This window comes from Idiotropiscis lumnitzeri, chromosome 2 (genome assembly GCF_059441095.1).
Source record: "Idiotropiscis lumnitzeri isolate Australia: NSW breed Sydney's pygmy pipehorse chromosome 2, RoL_Ilum_1.0, whole genome shotgun sequence".
Lineage (NCBI taxonomy): Eukaryota > Metazoa > Chordata > Actinopteri > Syngnathiformes > Syngnathidae > Idiotropiscis > Idiotropiscis lumnitzeri.
In genome coordinates, this window is record NC_142392.1 from 11,809,881 (window position 1) to 11,829,336 (window position 19,456).

At 42.2% G+C, this 19,456-nt stretch overlaps 2 protein-coding genes across 2 annotated transcripts; both read left to right on the forward strand.

The window, feature by feature from the left end:
* Window positions 1-2,223: 2,223 nt before the first annotated feature.
* LOC148341699 (uncharacterized) lies at window positions 2,224-12,809 on the forward strand. The gene is made up of 4 exons (XM_088287926.1): window positions 2,224-2,246; window positions 2,720-3,849; window positions 12,582-12,703; window positions 12,768-12,809. The coding sequence occupies exons 1-4, from the start codon at window positions 2,224-2,226 to the stop codon at window positions 12,807-12,809; spliced, it is 1,317 nt and encodes a 438-aa protein (XP_088144052.1).
* Window positions 12,810-14,985: 2,176 nt separating this feature from the next.
* Window positions 14,986-18,738, forward strand: LOC148341700 (uncharacterized). The gene is made up of 2 exons (XM_088288471.1): window positions 14,986-15,388; window positions 17,083-18,738. Exons 1-2 carry the CDS (start codon window positions 15,265-15,267, stop codon window positions 18,486-18,488), a joined length of 1,530 nt encoding a protein of 509 aa, XP_088144597.1. The 5' UTR covers window positions 14,986-15,264; the 3' UTR covers window positions 18,489-18,738.
* The last annotated feature ends 718 nt before the right edge of the window (window positions 18,739-19,456 follow it).

A 19,456-nucleotide genomic window follows, 5' to 3' on the forward strand; every position in this document is an offset into this window, starting at 1 on the left:
ATAAACTTTTTGGCAAAAAACGTATTAGTAAATATTTATCATGTCACTGATGGTGGAGTGGTACACTCGCCTGAGTTGTGTGCAGGCAACGTGGGTTCAGTTCCCACTCAGTGACGGTGTCTATGTCTGCCCTGTGACTGGCTGGCGACCAGTTCAGGGTGTAGTGCGCCTTTCGCCCGTAGTCAGCTGGGATAGGCTCCAGCAACCTCCCGCGACCCTGTTCAGGATAAGCGGTGAGGATAATGAAATTCCATGACAAATATTTATCATCTCATCAATATTTGCACAACAGAGTACTGAGCTTCGAGATCCTCACGATAATAGTTCTCGAAATTATATTTCTTATCAATGTAGGTTAGTTAAGGGATATTTTATTGACAATCTAATCTCAATCTACAAAGACAGAAAAACAATTGGTGGTGGGGGGGGCGCGAATCTTTTTCTTCTTGGTAGGGGCGGGCGTGATATAATTGAGAAGCACTACTAGTATATGCAGAGATTATATTCATACAATCTTACAGCCCGAGTGAACCACAGCATTGTTGCAAGTTCGGGAGGAGAAACGTAAACGTCCCACTGCTGTTGCAGCAGCGGCTTCTCGGGGCATAGGCGGAAGTGACGTCGGAGCTGACTCGCGAATGTGGCGTTAATTTAGTTATTTTGTTAAATTTTTTCATAAACTGAATTAAAATATTATATAAAATATATATTAAAATAGATCAGCCAGGGGTAAAAACACAGAGGCAAAGAAATGTATTTGAAAAATACGCGCTTAAAGCATGACGTCATTAGCAAGCGCGCAGCTTCCGAAGGACCTCGACCACATCCACCGACCCGTCCACACCGGAACAAAAACAGCCACCGCTAAATTCTTCTGATTTAGTGTGGAACTGACTGCAATTTTCTAAAAGGATGTCCAGTGCTACTCTAAAGGACTACGACATAATTCATTAAGTCTTTGTGTCCCGATAACCTCATCTTCGCGCGTTGATGCTTTTCGGCGTAGTTAGCTTAGCTTGTTAGCTAGCTAGCCGCTAACAAAAAGAGGCACATGACTCATCGCCAAGCAGAGATCGAGTGCGGATTTGTTGAGATTGGCGTTTGAAAAATGTGTGCAAGAACGACACCCAAGTACAAAGAGGAACTTTGTGGAATAAAAGAAGAGTCCGGGCAACATCTTCCACTGCTGGGCGAAGGTTGCAACCAGCCTCGTGTTGTGCTACACAAAGCAGGTTTGTACACGTCTTACTCTCATTTGCTTTGGAAAGAACGACTTTCTATCGTTAGAAATATGCATCACAACATTAAGTTGTTTGGGGACATGCGTTCACGGTTATTGCCGTTTTACTTTTTAATATTGACTTCTACTTGTCGGTTTGCTGAACATTTGTTTATGCCAAATTAAATCAGTGCAGAAAATAAATGCCAAAGAATAACCAAGAGTGGGGGGTCAACTCCATGTTTTTTCCAGTATAAAATTTGAACTGATTATTGAACTTATTTTATATCTTTTTCATGCAATTCTTGACAGAAGTAATTCTGCCTGACTCTAAAAAATGTGCACACTGCGGCGAAAACAATGGCGGTTGATCAATTTTAGTGGATAAAACACAAAATATTAAGTTAAAAAAAACCAAGTACGTATTGGTCTTATTTATTTATGAAGTTTGTCCTGGCTTGGTCGGGTGAGAGTCAATGAACCTCCGGTGGCCCTGCACAGTTTTGTGCACGTGTGCATAGTTTCACCTCATCCAAACAGTTAAAATACATTGAATGCATCCATCCAGGGTTGCACGGATCTCATCAATGAACAAGCGCATGCTGCAAGGAATGCATCTGCATCTTTGGCCTTACTATGGGCTTAAAAAGGGAGATTGTCACAACCCCCTTTTCCACCAACAAGTCCAGGAACATTTAGTTCTATCTCTTAATGCAAAATGAAATACTTGTAAACATATTTCACTTGAAGGATTCCTATTCTATCAATGACATTATGTTGCGATGGCCCCCAGTGGTCTGCATCAATATGTTAGGGTCCCACAACAGGTCTTCCATCAGACGCACACAATAGCCTGCGTGTGCTAACTTCAGCTCGCTTCCAGAAACGTCTATGACAATGTCAGGAATTAAATCGGGCATCAAAAGGGAGGTTTACATCGTAGGACGTAATTTTATGAAATGTCCCCATGGTCCGGTCAAAATTGGGGTCGCACGCATTGCTCCATGTGCGGCAGGCGCAAGTCAAGGTAGCACTGTTGAAACAATATAAGACAAAGTCGCTGCATGAGCTTTGACTTGACCAAACCAAATTTGTCTTTTTGTGTCCTGCAGACGTCAGTGAATACGATCTCCGTTCTGTGAAAGAGGAGCCAGACTTGACTCACATCAAAAAGGAGGAGGAGGAGGAGATCAACAAGTCACCAGTGAACGTTGTCCCTATAAAGACTGAAGATGAAAAAAAGGATGTGAGTGAGGACAACAGAGGGGCGGAGCCTCCAAGCAGCAGTTCAAGTCATCATGTGACAACAGAAGGTGACGAAAACCACTGGGGGCCATCACAAGCACATAATGAGGACACATTATCAGATGCTCATGACGATGATGATGATGATGATGATGGGCAAGCCAAAGGTGAAAGGGCATGTCACACTGACAGTTGGGTATGTTCTCACTGTGGGAAATCATTAACCTCAAAATTCTCTTTAAAACTGCACACAAGAACACACGGTGGAGAAAAACCTTTTTCCTGCTCAGTTTGTGGAAAAAGCTTCTCTCAAAAGGCGAGTTTAACAGAACACACAAGAACACACACTGGAGAAAAGCCTTTTTCCTGCTCAATTTGTGGAAAATGCTTCTCTCAAAAGGCGAGTTTAACAGAACACACAAGAACACACAGTGGAGAAAAACCTTTTTCCTGCTCAGTTTGTGGCAAGAGTTTCTCTCATAAGATAAGTTTAACAAAACACACAACAACACACAGTGGTGAAAAACCTTTTTCCTGCTCAGTTTGTGGCAAGAGTTTCTCTCAAAAGGCAAATTTAACAAGTCACACAAGAATACATAGTGGAGAAAAGCCTTTTTCCTGCTCAATTTGTGGCAAAAGCTTTTCTGGAAAGTCAATTTTAACAGAACACACAAGAACACACAGTGGAGAAAAACCTTTTTCCTGCTCAGTTTGTGGAAAAAGCTTCTCTCAAAAGGCAAATTTAACAAGTCACGCAAGAACACACAGTGGAGAAAAACCTTTTTCCTGCTCAATTTGTGGAAAATGCTTCTCTCAAAAGGCGAGTTTAACAGAACACACAAGAACACACACTGGAGAAAAGCCTTTTTCCTGCTCAATTTGTGGAAAATGCTTCTCTCAAAAGGCGAGTTTAACAGAACACACAAGAACACACAGTGGAGAAAAACCTTTTTCCTGCTCAGTTTGTGGCAAGTGTTTCTCTCATAAGATAAGTTTAACAAAACACACAACAACACACAGTGGTGAAAAACCTTTTTCCTGCTCAGTTTGTGGCAAGAGTTTCTCTCAAAAGGCAAATTTAACAAGTCACACAAGAATACATAGTGGAGAAAAGCCTTTTTCCTGCTCAATTTGTGGCAAAAGCTTTTCTGGAAAATCAATTTTAACAGAACACACAAGAATACACAGTGGTGAAAAACCCTTTTCCTGCTCAGTTTGCGGAAAAAGTTTCTCTCGAAAGTCACAATTAACAGCGCACTCAAGAACACACAGTGGTGAAAAACCTTTTTCCTGCTCAGTTTGTGCCAAGAGTTTCTCTCAAAAGTCACATTTACGAAGCCACGCAAGAACACACAGTGGAGACAAGCCATTCAGTTGCAGCGTTTGTGCTAAAAAATTATTTTCTAAAAAGGGTGCTGAGAGACACAATTGTGCTGGTGAGAATTGCAGCGATCCATGAAGCTTAAAAAAAAGACCAAAAAAACTGAAGGGACTGACTCTTTGTGGTAAGATGTAAATGTGATTTTGAATGAAATATAATAAATTAAATTTTGCAAAGCTTTTTTATTGACATTAAGCCAATGTGATGAGTGTCAGAAGAACCAACGTGTCTGAGTGATGATGATTTTTTTTGTTTTTAAGATCAAGCATTATAAATAAAATTAATTGCCTTTGCCTGGAACAACATTTTTTAACATTATGTTTTTCAGTTGTCTTTTTAATCGTACTTAATGGAAAAGTTGTGAGAAGAAACAGTGCTTATGAAATCGGTGCCTTCCACAATCATCAATAAAATCACTTGTTCCACTTGCTCAACTGGCCTTCATTACGTTGTGTGAAAAGGTGAAAAACGGATCTAGAAGTTGAACTATAAAAAGAACCAGACAGAGAAATGCAAATCATCTCAGTTTCTCTTGAAGGTTTTGGAATGTCAGGAGTTGGCAATCTGATGGCGACTGGAGTCAGCGTTTATTTGTCACCACGAAGGAGATGATCCCCATCACGCAGTTCGTTGCTGCGCCTCTGAATACTGAAATGAAATATTTAAGTACTTAATTAAATGCTAAGATATTTTTTAACACTCTAACATTTCAATAATAAAATAGTGAAACATTTCAATTTGAAATTCACAACCACATACAGAGTAAATTAAATTCATAATAATATAGAAACATTTACTCAATATTGAACAAATTTAGGAATCTAATTTTGAAAGATAAAAAAAAAATTCTTAAATCAAAATTTTAAGTATTAAATTAATTCAATAAATATTTGGGCACCCACATTGTAGCGGGAGACTTTAATAAGGCCAATTTAAAGACTGTACTCCCAGAGTTTCACCAGCATGTCAAGTGCCCGACGAGGGGAGACAACACTCTCGACCATGTGTACTCGAACATCAAGCACGCATACAGAGCCCTCCCACTCGCCCCCCTCGGCCAGTCAGACCACCTGGCCTTGCAGCTCGCACCTGCGTACACCCCTCTCAGGCGCAGATTCAGGCCTACCACAAAGACTGTGAAAACCTGGCGTGACGACGCCATGAGCGAATTACAGGACTGATTTCAAGACACAAACTGGGACCTCTTTGATCATCAGGACCTTGATGTCGACACACATGGACTACATCAAGTTCTGCATGGAAACTGTGTCCCTACACAGGACTATACGGACCTTCCCAAATGCGAAGCCCTGGATGTCCAGCAGGGTTCGCTCTCTCCTCGAGGCCCGTGACGCTGCCTTCAGGTCAGGCGACAAAGCCCAGTACAGGGTGGCTCGTGCTGACCTGTGCAAAGGCATCAAGCTAGCCAAGGCAACCTACAAGGGGAGGCTGGAGGCCCACCTTGCCTGTAACAGACCACAGGAGGTGTGGCAGGGTCTACGGAGCATCACCAACTTCCGAGGCAGCAGCACGACCTCTGTAGACCCGAGTGCATCGCTGGCAGAGGAGCTTAACTGCTTCTTCGCTCGCTTTGACTCGCCCCAACCGTCACACCCCCGCACTTCATGCTCCAACTCCCCCCCACTCATCGTAGAGGAACACGATGTGAGGCGCGCGCTCCTGGCGTTTAACCCCAGGAAAGCTACTGGACCCGACGGAATACCAGGCAAGGTCCTCAGAGCATGTGCCCACCAACTGTCACATGTTTTCTGCAGGATCTTCAACTGCTCCCTGGCTCAAGCAGTCATCCCCTCCTGCTTGAAAACTTCCATCATTATTCCTGTCCCCAAAAAGTCACCCGCCGTCCACCTGAATGACTACCGTCCTGTTGCCCTCACACCAATCATCATGAAGTGCTTCGAGAGGCTGGTTCTCCAGCACATCAGGGACTGCCTTCCTCCCACTCTGGACCCCTACCAGTTTGCATACCGGGCTAACAGATCCACTGAGGACGCCATCGACACTGCTCTGCATGTTGTGCTGGGCCACCTGGAACAACAGCAGAGCTATGCAAGGATGCTCTTTGTGGACTACAGCTCGGCATTCAACACGATCATCCCAGACATCCTCGTCGCCAAACTGGACATTCTCGGCCTCTCTGCCCTCACACGCATCTGGATTAAGGACTTTCTGACCAACAGACCCCAGACTGTGTTGCTCGGCCCCTACACGTCCTCCACCCGCATGCTGAGCACCGGTTCCCCCCAAGGATGCGTGCTGAGCCCTCTCCTGTACGCCCTCTACACCTACGACTGCAGCCCGGCCCACGGCAACAACACCATCGTCAAGTTTGCTGACGACACGACAGTGGTCGGTCTGATCTCGGAAGGTGACGAGACAGCCTACAGAGAGGAGGTAAAGAGACTGACAGCTTGGTGCAAGGACAACAGACTGCACCTTAACACTGCAAAGACAAAGGAGATTGTTGTCGACTTCAGGAGGAACAAGACGGTGCCGCCCCCCTCTGCATCGAAGGCGTGTGTGTGGAGAGGGTCCACACGTTCAAGTTCCTGGGAGTACATATCTCCGATGACCTTTCGTGGACTTACAACACCACAGCAGTGGTAAAGAAGGTCCGCCAGCGTCTGCACTTCCTGAGAGTCCTCAGGAAATTCAACCTGGACAGGAAGCTGCTGCTGGCCTTCTACCACTCGTCCATCGAGAGCCTGCTGACGTACTGTGTCTCCACCTGGTACAGCGGCTGCACTGAGGCGGACAGAGTGAGGCTCCAGAGGACAGTCAAAACAGCGCAAAGGATTATTGGCTGCCCTCTCCCCTCACTGTCGGACATCTACACCGCCCGGTGCCTCAGAAGGGCTCTCAACATCGTCAAAGACAATACCCACCCAAACTCACACCTGTTCGACCTGTTGCCCTCTGGCAGGCGCTACAGATGCATCAAATCAAGGACCAATAGACTGAGAAACAGTTTCTTTCCGAGAGCCATCTCCATTCTGAACTCTCACACACACACACGAGATCTCCCTTACCTTGCAGAACAGCATCGTGATGTGTTTTTATATGCCCTATTCAGTACTAAATTTCCATTGCACTCTCTTATTTATATATCTAATTTATATATTTGTCTGTATTATTGTTGTATTGCACTGGAGAGGGGAGCCCTCTAATCTCGTAGCACATTTGAGTACAATGACAATAAAGGGATTTCTAATTTCTAATTTCTAATCTCGAAACTGAGTACTCCGTTGTGCAAATATTGATGAGGTGACAAATATTTGTCATGTCATGTCATTATCCACACGGCATCTCCTGAACAGGGTCGCGGGAGAGTGCTGGAGCCTATCCCAGCTGACTTCGGGCGAAAGGCGCACTCCACCCGGAACTGGTCGCCAGCCAGTCACAGGGCAGACATAGACACCGTCACTGAGTGGGAACTGAACCCACGTTGCCTGCACACAACTCAGGCGAGTGTACCACTCCACCATCAGTGACATGATAAATATTTACTAATACGTTTTTTGCCAAAAACTTTATTAACATTAACAAACAGTTATTAATACGTACATAATATAGAAAAGACAAAAAGAAGAGCTAGGGGGATTTAAAATAAAAATTATATATGAATAACATAAAGCAACAGCTTTAGCATTGTTGGAGTTGAGTCACCGTGGAAATGAGAAGTACTTAGTAAATCAACCTTTAAAAGCCAAACTTGCGCCAGTACATGTTCGTTTTTTGTACTCAAGAAGAAAAGGGTCAAATAAAGACTCAACAACTGATTAGAGTTCCGATATTTACTTTCTTCAATTTCTGGAGTTCAGGAAATAGTACAAAGACAGGTATCTGGGCAGCTTTTTCTTTATCTCACGAGAAATTCCACTCGGGCGAGCACAGTCGACAAATGTGCGCCATCTTTCAGCCCAGCTTCAGTTTTTATAGGATTTTTTTATGTCAAGGGTAATGGAGGTTGAATCGGTTGAATCGGTCGTCCTCGCTTCCTCCCACGGCACGGGTCCACGTCCAAGGGAAGGTCCTCCCCAGGTTAGTCATGGTCTGGATAGTTGATTCCTGTCTGGTCCCCAAGACTGGAACGCCAAGGCTGGCCTTCTCCGGCGGGCAGTCTCTCCGTCTCTCCAGCTGGCATTGCTCTGGAATCTTGTCGGTGTGCATGTGTATGTGCACGTGTATATGCAAGTGTATGTAAGTGTTTGTGTGTGTGCATGCGTATGTGCATGTGCTGCGATCTCCAATTGTTCCGTCTTTCGGAATGTGTTTTTTTATAGCGTCTGTGTGAGTCCTCCAGTGCCCAATTTGGTATGTTTGCATCTCTACAGCCAATGTGGAGAATGTGCTTCGTCATATTTGACCATGAAGTGCTGTGAATGTGAATGCAAGTCATGGAAATGCTATGTGTGCAAATTTGTTCTCACTACCCAAAATTTCAATAAAGTTCACACATTTAAACTAAGTACTATAAATTTAGCATATGAGAAAAATATAATAAATCAGAAAACATCAGGACTACAATCCCAGTTATTCTTGTGACCCGTGCTTCTAGTTTCATCTGATAAATGCTTTTTGTTTCATCAATGTTTAACATATTCCGTAAATATGAACCTGCTAACTTAAATAATTGACCTTCTGTCCTGTAAGTGTTTAAAATAATGCCAGCAATCATAATACAATCCTTCATTTACCATTGCAGTCGTCTTATCATTGCAGTTGTCAGGGTCACCGGTTGGCGAGGAGGAGGTGGACCCAGAATGCGAGGAAGCTGGAGAAGGTGTAACTTAAGCAATTTATTAGGGGACCAAAATAATGACAGACAGACAGACGGGTTATGACAGCAGTATTTTTTATCATTGCAGCAGTTTATTAATTTTCCCTCTGTACCATAGACAGACATTCGGAGTGTTTCCTTACACTTGTATATGTTGTGGGATGTAAGTGTGTATATACACATGGGGATTTGTGTATTTACGTATATACTGTGTATATTCGCATAGGTTTGCTTTTTCTGAATGTCTGCTGCTAATGTTATACATTAACGGCCACATTGCACCGCCGCCTCAGTGTGATCTATATGTTTGCTGCTGTCACACTGCAAATTTCCCCATTGTGGGACTATTAAAGGACATCTTTATCGTTATCTTTAAAAACCTTGTGTTGGTGCTTGCAAAATAATTTTCCATAAGATTAAGATTGAACAAAATGGTGAAACAAAAATTTAAAAAGTAAATACTGTAACTATTAAACATTGAATACTAAATTATTCCTAAAACAGATCTGATAAAATCCATGGTCATGTGGCATCATAGGATTATACCTTGATGCCCAGTTGCAGCAGAATAATTCTGATATGTAGACAACTTCTCTCGTTAGCCAACTGGCGTAGTTTATTTCAGCAACAAACACGAACTGCTCTTCTCCAGAGCCAAAAGCAGAGAGAGAAAAAAGGCTTGAACACCTGCCTAACATGGCATCGTCCAAATAAGCACATTACAGTAACAAGCAGTCATACAATAACACTCAACACTCCCACTTATGAATGATTTGTATACTGTACAACTTTCACAAAGACATTAAAAAAAAAAACAAATAACATGACATTTGAATGTCAACTATTTACATGCCAAACAGGACCCCTGTAAATTTCTTCAATTTAGATTTGGTAACAGGCTTGGTCATAACATCTGCTGCCATGTCATTTGTGGGACAGTAATCAAGTATCATCTTCTCGTCTTTTATAATGGATCTAATGAAATGATATTTGATGTCCACATGTTTACACCTCTGCCTGTACACAGGGTTCCTCGCAAGTGCGATAGCCCCTTGATTGTCCTCATGAATGATAGTTTTCGTGTACACATAGTCATCAATACCTTTTAATAGTTGTTCCAAATATATACACTCCTGTATTGTTAAGGCTAAAGTCATGTATTCTGCCTCACACTAAGATAGTGCTACTGTTTGTTGTTTCTTGGTCCTTCATGAGACCAGTGCACTGTCATCACACATACTCACACAATGCCCCATGGTACTGCATCCGTCAGTAGCGTGTGACGCCCAATCTGCATCACTGTAAGCTCGAAGGCCTAGACCCTCACTGCTCTTTCTGAAACAGAGCTGTCTGTCGGTTGTACCTCTGAGATAACGCAAGACATGTTTGACCGTGATCCAGTGCTCATCTGTGGGTTCAGAAAAAATGTTGCGATAGTCGGCTCACCACAAAACATAGATCAGGGTGTGTGCAGGTGGCCAAATATATGAGACTGCCAACCGCTTCTCTGTACATTTTTACGTCAGTCATTCTCGGCGCATCTTCAGTGTAGTCTAGTTTTTGTTTGCAGGGTGTTTCCCTTGTTCTACACATTTACATGTCAAAATGGTTTAGGATCTTTTCCACATACTTGTTTTGTGTCACATTTACACAGCCTTCCGAGTGACTGAAGACCATGCCAAGGAAATGTTTTAACCTGCCTAGGTCCTTCATTTTAAACTTGGTGGATCGCATGCTCTTCACTTGCTCGAAGCCACTTTTGTGTTATTGGCAGCAATGATAATGTCATCATCCCAGATAACAATCATCACTTTCCCTTCTACTTCAGACTCTTTCGTGTATACACAGTGGTCTGCTGGGTTCTGGATGTATTTGTTCCCGATTAGGTATTTGTGAAGTAATAAATTCCAATTACGTCCAAATTGTTTTCGGACGTAAATGGACTTCTCCAGCTTATTCACTAGCCCATCTCTTCCTTTCTCATAACCCTCAAGTTGTTCCATGTATATTTCTCTATCAATGGGTGCGTGCAAATAAGCTGTTTTTACGTCAGCCTTTTGCATCGCCACCCGTACACGAGTCAGATTTGCTGTTGGTGAGAATATTTCACCATAGTCTATTCCTGCTCTCTGGCTATAACCTTTCGCTACAAACCTGGCCTTGTACATCTCACGTCCATCACTGTTTTCCTTGATTGAATAGACCCACTTTCCTCCCACTGTCTCTCTGCCATCTGGCAATTTAGTCAAAGTGAAAGTGTGGATGTCCTCTAAGGACTTCATCTCCTTGTCCATTGCTTTCTTTCATTTTTTTGACTCAGTTGATGTTAAGGCCTCTTTAAAGTTTTGGGGAATATTGCACATTACTCGGTAGCAGTGGTCTATGCTAACGAGTGTACTGTCATCCTCCTCACTGCTGTTTTGAGTATAATCTTTTAGATAACCCGGTGGTCTATGTTCTCGGGTAGGATATCTCCCACTACTTGGGACCTGTGGTGTCCCTTTAGGGTGCTTGTCATCATCATCTTTTGGTTGTTTTGAACCACCAATTTGTATGTCTGTGCTCGCACTAGGTTGTGGGGTGTCTTTGACTTCACAACTCACTCTAGGTTGCAGGTCTAACTCATAAATCAGCGTTTCATTTTCACATGTTGTCTTGGTGACAAACTTTACCAGTTTGTGCTTTTGCACCTTTCCCTCACTGGATAATAAACTAGAAAGGCTGGACTGCCTTTGTCTTGCCCTACAAAGTGTCCTTTTTCACACTTAAAGTCTAGTTTAATCCTGTCTTGTTGATAGGCATAGCATATTGACCCGAACTTGTGCATCCTTGATAAATGACACATTTTTCCTGTCAGTGCCGTGTATAGTGTGGTGCCTGTATGCTTATTAAAACACAGATTTCTTATATATGCCGCCTCCTGAACAGCATTGTGCCACAGGCTCTTTGGTAAGTTGCAGTCAATAAGCTTACACCTGGCCATATCAAAAAGAGTCGGCCATTCCCTCTCAGCTACCCCATTCTGGTGTGGGGAATAAGGACAGGAGGTTTCATGTCTCATATTGTTCTTTCGTAGCAGTGTCTTAAAGTCTCTGTTTGTGAACTCGGTTCCATTGTCTGATCGCAGTGCCATATGGTGCTACATCAGATAAGAACTTCTTGGTAGCTTGAAGAGCATCGCCATCATCCTTGCTTTCAAAAAATAAACAAACACCGCACCTGTATACACATCTGTAAAAGATTGCACATACTTAAAACCATCAATGGATTCGTTGCTAATAGGACCAGCTAAATCTGTGTTCACCAGTTTTAGCAATGTCTTTACCTTGTCAGTTGGATTTCGGTTTCTCGTTTGGGTGAACTTCCCTTTTATGCATACATCACATTCTTTATCAGGCTTGTGTTTCGCACCACTAATGTGCATGCCAACTGTTACATTCTGCAATTTCGATATATCCTCATAGTTGCAGTGCCCCATTATCTCGTGCCATGTCTGAATATCATGGCTGACTTTACACACACCATTTTCATGACACTCTGTTTTCAAGTAGTACATTCTTTTATACATATAAATGTCAAATGTTGGACCATCAGGCGCCGTAAGAACGTCTTCGCCTTCCTTGAAGAACACTTTGGCACTCTTAGCAGTAGCTGACTTCATGGAAAACAGTTCTTGAGGCAAGGATGGGATGTAGAGGGCGTTCTTGAACGTAACTTTACACCGACGCCCCTTACTGACTATTAGACACACCTGTGCGTTTCCCTTGCCTTGTGCCAGCCCAAAAACACGTTTCCCATCTGCGAGCCCCATGCTGTGTTTCTCCGGCCTGAAATTGCTCACAAAGTTCTTAAACCATCTTTTGTCGTTCATAAAGTGGGACGATGCACCTGTGTCCACAATCAATACCTTTTGTTGCATTTGCTGTGCTGTCCAGCTGGTATTCTCAGTCTCCGTCTTGAAGGAGTAATCCTCACCTCCGGTTGTTCTCCTGGCGTCATCATGTTGCATTTCATGGCTGCCACCGCCGTCATCGTCTCCGCCTTTTTGGACGCATGCGTACCGAGCGCTTTGTCCGCGCTTCTTCCGGCATGCTTTGTCCGTGTGTCCTGTGTGTTAACAGAAACTACACCAAATAGTCTTTGAGCAGTTATCTTTACGGTGACCCTTTTCGCCGCAACGCCAACACGCCAGCTCCGTCGGCGGTCTGCTTTTCTTCTTTTGCGCCGCCCGTGCTTTCATCACTGTCCCTCCGGCCTCCTCGGCGAGTGATCCTGTGTCTTCCGCTGCCTCGAAGTTCCATAATTTGGCCTTGAACTCCCCCAGCGAAACGTCCGTTGAGCCGTGCGTCACCATTAACGTGAACGGCTTATATTTTTCCGGTAGCCCTCTCATAATCATTGCCATCATCAACCCTTCGCTCGGCGCTTCACCCGCGCGTCTCAGCGCCGTGATATTCTGTTCAGCTCTGATGACTTATTCAGTCACAGTCTCTGTGTCCGCTTTCTTCAGCGCCGTCATCAATGTATAGGGAGACAATGCGGGGCCTACCTTTGCCGATATAGTGTTCTCTCAACACTGAGGGTTTCCAGGCCCTTGTCTTTTGTGTCTCTGAATATGAGTTGTTAGCGCCATTTCACAAATGTTTATATTTTTATGGATAATGATTGCAAATATTTGTTTTTTGCCATTTGTATGTTTGTGAGAAGAAATTATACATTTCTTTGTCTTTTGTAATTATTTTGATTTGTGGAGTGAAATGTGTCAACGTTAGAGGGCGCAATTCTTTATTTACTGTAATGCACGAAGAAGAAAGTGTTTTTTGGTTGAAGAAGAAATAAAGATGATGGCGAAGGAGCAACACAGTCTTTTTTCCGTGCTTCGACCATCAGTGTTTGTTCACGCGTAAAAAGTTGTTTTTATTCGCCACCAAACGAAGAGGTTGAACAACGAAAATAAGAAGAAACTAATTGAATCTAAAATAACCTCTACACATAGCATTTCCATGAGCTGCCCTCACATTCACAGCACTTCATGGACAAATACGACGAAGCACATTCTCCACATTGGCTGTAGGGATGCAAACATACCAAATTGGGCACTGGAGGACTCACACAGACGCTATCAAAAGAAAAACACATTCTGAAAGACAGAACAATTGGAGATCGGAGCACATGCACATACGCATACACACACACAGACAAATACATACACTTGCACATACACGCGCACACACCGACAAGATTACAAAAGAATGCCAGCGGAGAGAGAGACGGAGGGACTGCCCGCCGGAGAAGGCCAGCCTTCGCGTGCCAGTCTTGGGGACCAGACGGGAATCAACTATCCACACGATGACTAACCTGGGGAGGACCTTCCCTTGGACGTGGACCCGTGCCGTGGGAGGGAGCGAGGACGACCGATTCAACCGATTCAACCTCCATTACCCTTGACATATAAAACTCCTATAAAAACTGAAGCTGGGCTGAAAGATGGCGCGCATTTTTCGACTGTGCTCGCCCGAGTGCAGTTTTCTCGTGAGATTAAGAAAAAGACGCCCAGATATCTGTCTTTGTACTATTTCCTGAACTCCAGAAATTGAAGAAACTAAATATCGGAACTCTAATCAGTTGTTGAGTCTTTTTTTTTACCCTTTTCTTCTTGAGCACAAAAAACGAACAAGCATTGGAGTAAGTTTGGCTTTTAAAGGTAATTTACTAACTACTTCTTATTTCCACGGTGACCCAACTCCAACAATAACATGACAAATATTTGTCATCTCATCAATATTTGCACAACATAGTACTGAGTTTCGAGATCCTCACTATAATAGTTCTCAAAATTATATTTCTTGTTAATTTAGCTTTGTTAAGGGATATTTTATTGACAATCTAATATCAATCTACAAAGACAGAAAACAAATTGGTGGTGGTGGGAGGGCGCGAATCTTTTTTTTCTTGGTAGGGGCGGGTGTGAAATAATTGAGAAGCACTGCTAGTATATGCAGACATTATATTCATACAATCTAGCAGCCCGAGTGAACCACAGTATTGTTGCAAGTTCGGTAGGAGAAACGTAAACGTCCCACTGATGTTCCAGCAGCGGCTTCTCGGGAAATAGGCGGAAGTGACGTCGGAGCTGACTCGCGAATGCGGCGTTAATTTAGTTATTTTGTTAATTTTTTTCATCAACCGAATTAAAATGTTATATAAAATATATATCAAAACAGAACAGCCAGGGGTAAAAACAAACACAGAGGCAAAGAAATATATTTGAAAAATACGCGCTTAAAGCATGACGTCATAAGCAAGCGCGCAGCTTCCGAAGGACCTCGACCACATCCACCGACCCGTCCACACCGGAACAAAAACACCCACCGCTAAATTCTTCTGATTTAGTGTGCAACTGACTGCAATTTTTCTCAAAGGATGTCCAGTGCTACTCTAAAGGACTACGACATAATTCATTAAGTCTTTGTGTCCCGATAACCTCATCTTCGCGCGTTGATGCTTTTTGGCGTAGTTAGCTTGGCTTGTTAGCTTGTTAGCCGCTAACGAAAAGAGGCACATGACTCATCGCCTAGCAGAGATCAAGTGCGCATTTTTTGGAATTATCATTTGAAAATGTGTGCAAGAACGACACCCAAGTACAAAGAGGAACTTTGTGGAATAAAAGAAGAGAACGAGCAACATCTTCAACTGCTGGACGAAGTTTGCAACCAGCCTCGTGTTGTGCTACACAAAACAGGTTTGTACCCGTCCGACTCTCATTTGCTTTGTAAAGAACGACTTTCTATCGTTAAAAATATGCATCACAACATTAAGTTGTTTGGGGAAATGCGTTCAAGGTTATTGCCGTTTTATTTTTAAATATTGCCTTTTACTTGCAGGTCTGCTGAACATTTGTTTTTGCCAAATGAAATCAGTGTAGAAAATATATGCCAAAGAATAACCAATAGGGGCGGGGGTGAACTCCATGTTTTTTTTTTTTTTTTTATAAAATTTGAACTGATTATTTAACATTTTACATTTTCTGGTTTTTATATCTTGTTCAAGCAATTCCTTACGGAAGGAATTCTGCTTGAATCTAAAATATGTGCACACTGCGGCGAAAACATTAATGGCGGTTGATCAATTTTAGTGGATAAAACACAAAATATTAAGTTTAAAAAAAAAAAATCAAGTACGTATTGGTCTTATTTATTTATTTATTAACTTTGTACTGGGTTCGTCGGGTGTAATTCAAGTTTTGTGCACATGTGCGTAGATTCACCTCATCCAAACATTTAAAATACATTGAATGCATCCATCCAAGGTTGCACGGATCTCATCAGTGAACAAGCGCATGCTGCAAGGAATGCATCTGCATCTTTGGCTTACTATGGGCTTAAAAAGGGAGTACGCCACAACCCCCTTTTCTACTAGCAAGCCCAGGAACATTTAGTTCCTGGTAATAAAGTTCCTGTGGCCCAGGTGGTTTGCATCTCCACTGCAACTCATAGTTCCTGGTAATTTATCCAAATGGCAATGATGACGTATCAGTGGGAGGTCTTGTGTTACTTTGTTACTCATTACTGACACCCTATGGCTGTTATGCATCATTGCAGGTACAAAATAATTAAGTGAACTCTAATATTATTATGGTGTATCTTAGTCTAATTTTAATACATATTGGATAACTTTAAAATATACAGTCATTATTCAAATATGTCAACATGAAAGTCAGAGTGAAAGTGTTATTGCTTAATGCTTATGTGTAAGAACTTTTACTCTTCAAACGTAATTTTGTTTTAAAATTTATTTCAAAACAGAAATTTTATAAAAATAAAAAGGGTAACGTCGGAACTTACTCGCAGGATAAATGTCATTTTGGGTTAAAAAAAAGTAACGTAAATCATACAATAAATAGCGACTCTGATGCCAGGGCTCCTTGAATTCTTTTAGGGATCCAGATTATAATGGAAGCAAAAAGTACCCACAATGAAACTATCCATAAATGCAAAATGAAATACTTGAAAACATATTTCGCTTGAAGGATTCCTATTTTATCAATGACATTATGTTGCGATGGCCCCCAGTGGCCCCCCATTAATATCTTAGGGTCCCACAACAGGTGTTCCATCAGACGCACACGATAGTGTGTGCTAACTTCAGCTCGCTTCCAGAAACGTCTGTGACTATGTCAGGAATGAAATCGGGCATCAGCCGCAACGTGCTTCCTTTTTAAATGCTCGTTTATCACTGTTGTGCTGCTAAAAGGAGGTTTACATCGTAGGACGTAATTTTGTGAAATGCCCCCATGGTCTGGTCCAAATCGGGGTCGCATGCATTGCTCCGTGTGCGGCAGGCACAAGTTAAGGTAGCACGGGAGAAATAATATAAGACAGTCGCCGCCTGAACTTTGACTTGACCAAACCAAATTTGTCTTTTTGTGTCCCGCAGACGTCAGTGAAAACGATCTCCTTTCTGTGAAAGAGGAGCCAGACTGGACTCGCATCAAAAAGGAGGAGGAGGAGGAGGAGGTCAACAAGTCACCAGTGAACGTTGTCCCTAAAAAGACTGAAGAGGATGAGAGTGAGGACAACAGAGGGGCGGAGCCGACAAGCAGCAGCTCAAGTCATCACTTGACAACAGAAGGTGATGAAGACCACTGGGGGCCATCACATGCACAAAATGAGGGCACATCAGACGCTCATGACGATGATGATGATACTAATGATGATGATGATGATGATGATGGGCAAGCCAAAGGTGAAAGGGCATGTCACACTGACTCATTAACTTCAAAGCTGTCGTTAAAACCGCACACGAGAACACACAGTGGAGAAAAACCTTTTTCCTGCTTGGTTTGTGGTAAAAGCTTTTCTCTAAAATCAAATTTAACATACCACACAAGAACACACAGTGGTGAAAAACCCTTTTCGTGCTCAGTTTGTGGTAAAAGCTTCTCTCGAAAGACTCATTTAGTAAGGCACACAAGAACACACAGTGGAGAAAAACCTTTTTCTTGCTCAATTTGTGGCAAGAGTTTCTCTCAAAATTCTCATTTAACAATCCACACAAGAACACACAGTGGTGAAAAACCCTTTTCGTGCTCAGATTGTGGGAAAAGCTTCTCCCATAATTCTAATTTCACAAGGCACGCAAGAACACACAGTGGAGAAAAACCTTTTTCCTGCTCAGTTTGTGCCAAGAGTTTCTCTCAAAAGTTGCATTTAACAAACCACATAAGAAAGCACAGTGGTGAAAAACCTTTTTCCTGCTCAGTTTGTGGCAAAAGCTTTAATGTAAAGTCATTTTTAACAAATCACACAAGAACACACACTGGAGAAAAACCTTTTTCCTGTTCAGTTTGTGCCAAGAGTTTCTCTCAAAAGTCGCATTTCACAAGCCACACAAGAACACACACTGGAGAAAAACCTTTTTCCTGCCCAGTTTGTGCCAAGAGTTTCTCTCAAAAGTCGCATTTCACAAGCCACACAAGAACACACAGTGGAGAAAAACCTTTTTCCTGCCCAGTTTGTGCCAAGAGTTTCTCTCAAAAGTCGCATTTCACAAGCCACACAAGAACACACACTGGAGAAAAACCTTTTTCCTGCCCAGTTTGTGCCAAGAGTTTCTCTCAAAAGTCGCATTTCACAAGCCACACAAGAACACACACTGGAGAAAAACCTTTTTCCTGCTCAGTTTGTGCCAAGAGTTTCTCTCAAAGGTCAAGTTTACAAAGCCACACAAGAACACACAATGGAGACAAGCCATTCAGTTGCAGCGTTTGTGCTAAAACATTCTTCACTAAACAGCATGCTGAGAGACACAATTGTGCTGGTGAGAATTGCAGCGATACTTGAAGATTAAAAAAAAAAAAAAAAAAAATGAAAGAACCGACTCTTTGTGGTAAGATGTAAATGTGATTTTCAATAAAATATGATGAAATTGAATTTTGCAAAGCTCTTTTATTGACACAAAGCCAATGTGATCAGTGCCAGAAGAACCATTGTGTCTGAGTGATGATGAGTTTTTTTGTGTGTTAACATCAAACATGTAAATAAAATTTATTGCCTTTGCCTGGAATAACATTTGTTAACGTTATGCTTTTCAGTTGTCTGTTTAATCGTACCTAATGGAAACGGTGTGAGAAGGAACTGTGCTTATGAAATCGGTGCCTTCCACAATCATCAATAAAATCACTTGTTCCACTTGCTCAACTGGCCTTCATTACGCTGTGAAAAGGTGAAAAACTGAACTAGAAGTTGAACTATAAAAAGAACAAGAAAGAGAAACGCAAATAGTCTCAGTTTCTCGCAAAAGTTTTGGAATGTCAGGAGTTGGCAACTTGATGGCGACTGGAGTCAGCGCTGGTTTTCTCGCTGTGTTTGGCTGGCTCGTATATGTATGGTCCATTGAACAAAACTCAAACTCTTCAAATATCCCCTCAGATACATTTAATATTTCGCTTTCTGAATAAATTTCTGACTGGCTAAATACACTTTCTAGGTTGAGCTCTATCAAGTGTTTGGGGTTTGTTGCTAAGCAGAATCTCACTTCGGAAAAACTATCATTTTGTCAAATATACTAAATATTTTTGTTCATGCTATATTATATTTTTTTTACTTTGGATTGCTTATATAATGAAATCGGGAAATATTAAAATGTAAAATTAGCAACGACATACAGACTTAATGCAATTAATAAGAAATATAGAAACATTTTATAAATATTGAACACATTGAGAAGAGTCCTCATCTTGAAATAAATATTGAAATATAAAAAATACTTATGTATTAAATTAATTCAATAACCCGTCCCTGGATGAGCG

Excerpts from the sequence above, each read along its gene's own strand:
- LOC148341699 (XM_088287926.1), top strand. The coding sequence starts at position 2,224 with ATGTGCGGCAGGCGCAAGTCAAG. Across the intron at positions 3,850-12,581 it reads GCCATTCAGTTGCAGCGTTT|CTGGTATTCTCAGTCTCCGT; the intron begins GTGCTAAAAAAT and ends TGTGCTGTCCAG. Across the intron at positions 12,704-12,767 it reads CCGCCTTTTTGGACGCATGC|AAACTACACCAAATAGTCTT; the intron begins GTACCGAGCGCT and ends GTGTGTTAACAG.
- LOC148341700 (XM_088288471.1), top strand. The coding sequence starts at position 15,265 with ATGTGTGCAAGAACGACACCCAAGTACAAAGAGGAACTTTGTGGAATA. Across the intron at positions 15,389-17,082 it reads TGTTGTGCTACACAAAACAG|ACGTCAGTGAAAACGATCTC; the intron begins GTTTGTACCCGT and ends TGTGTCCCGCAG.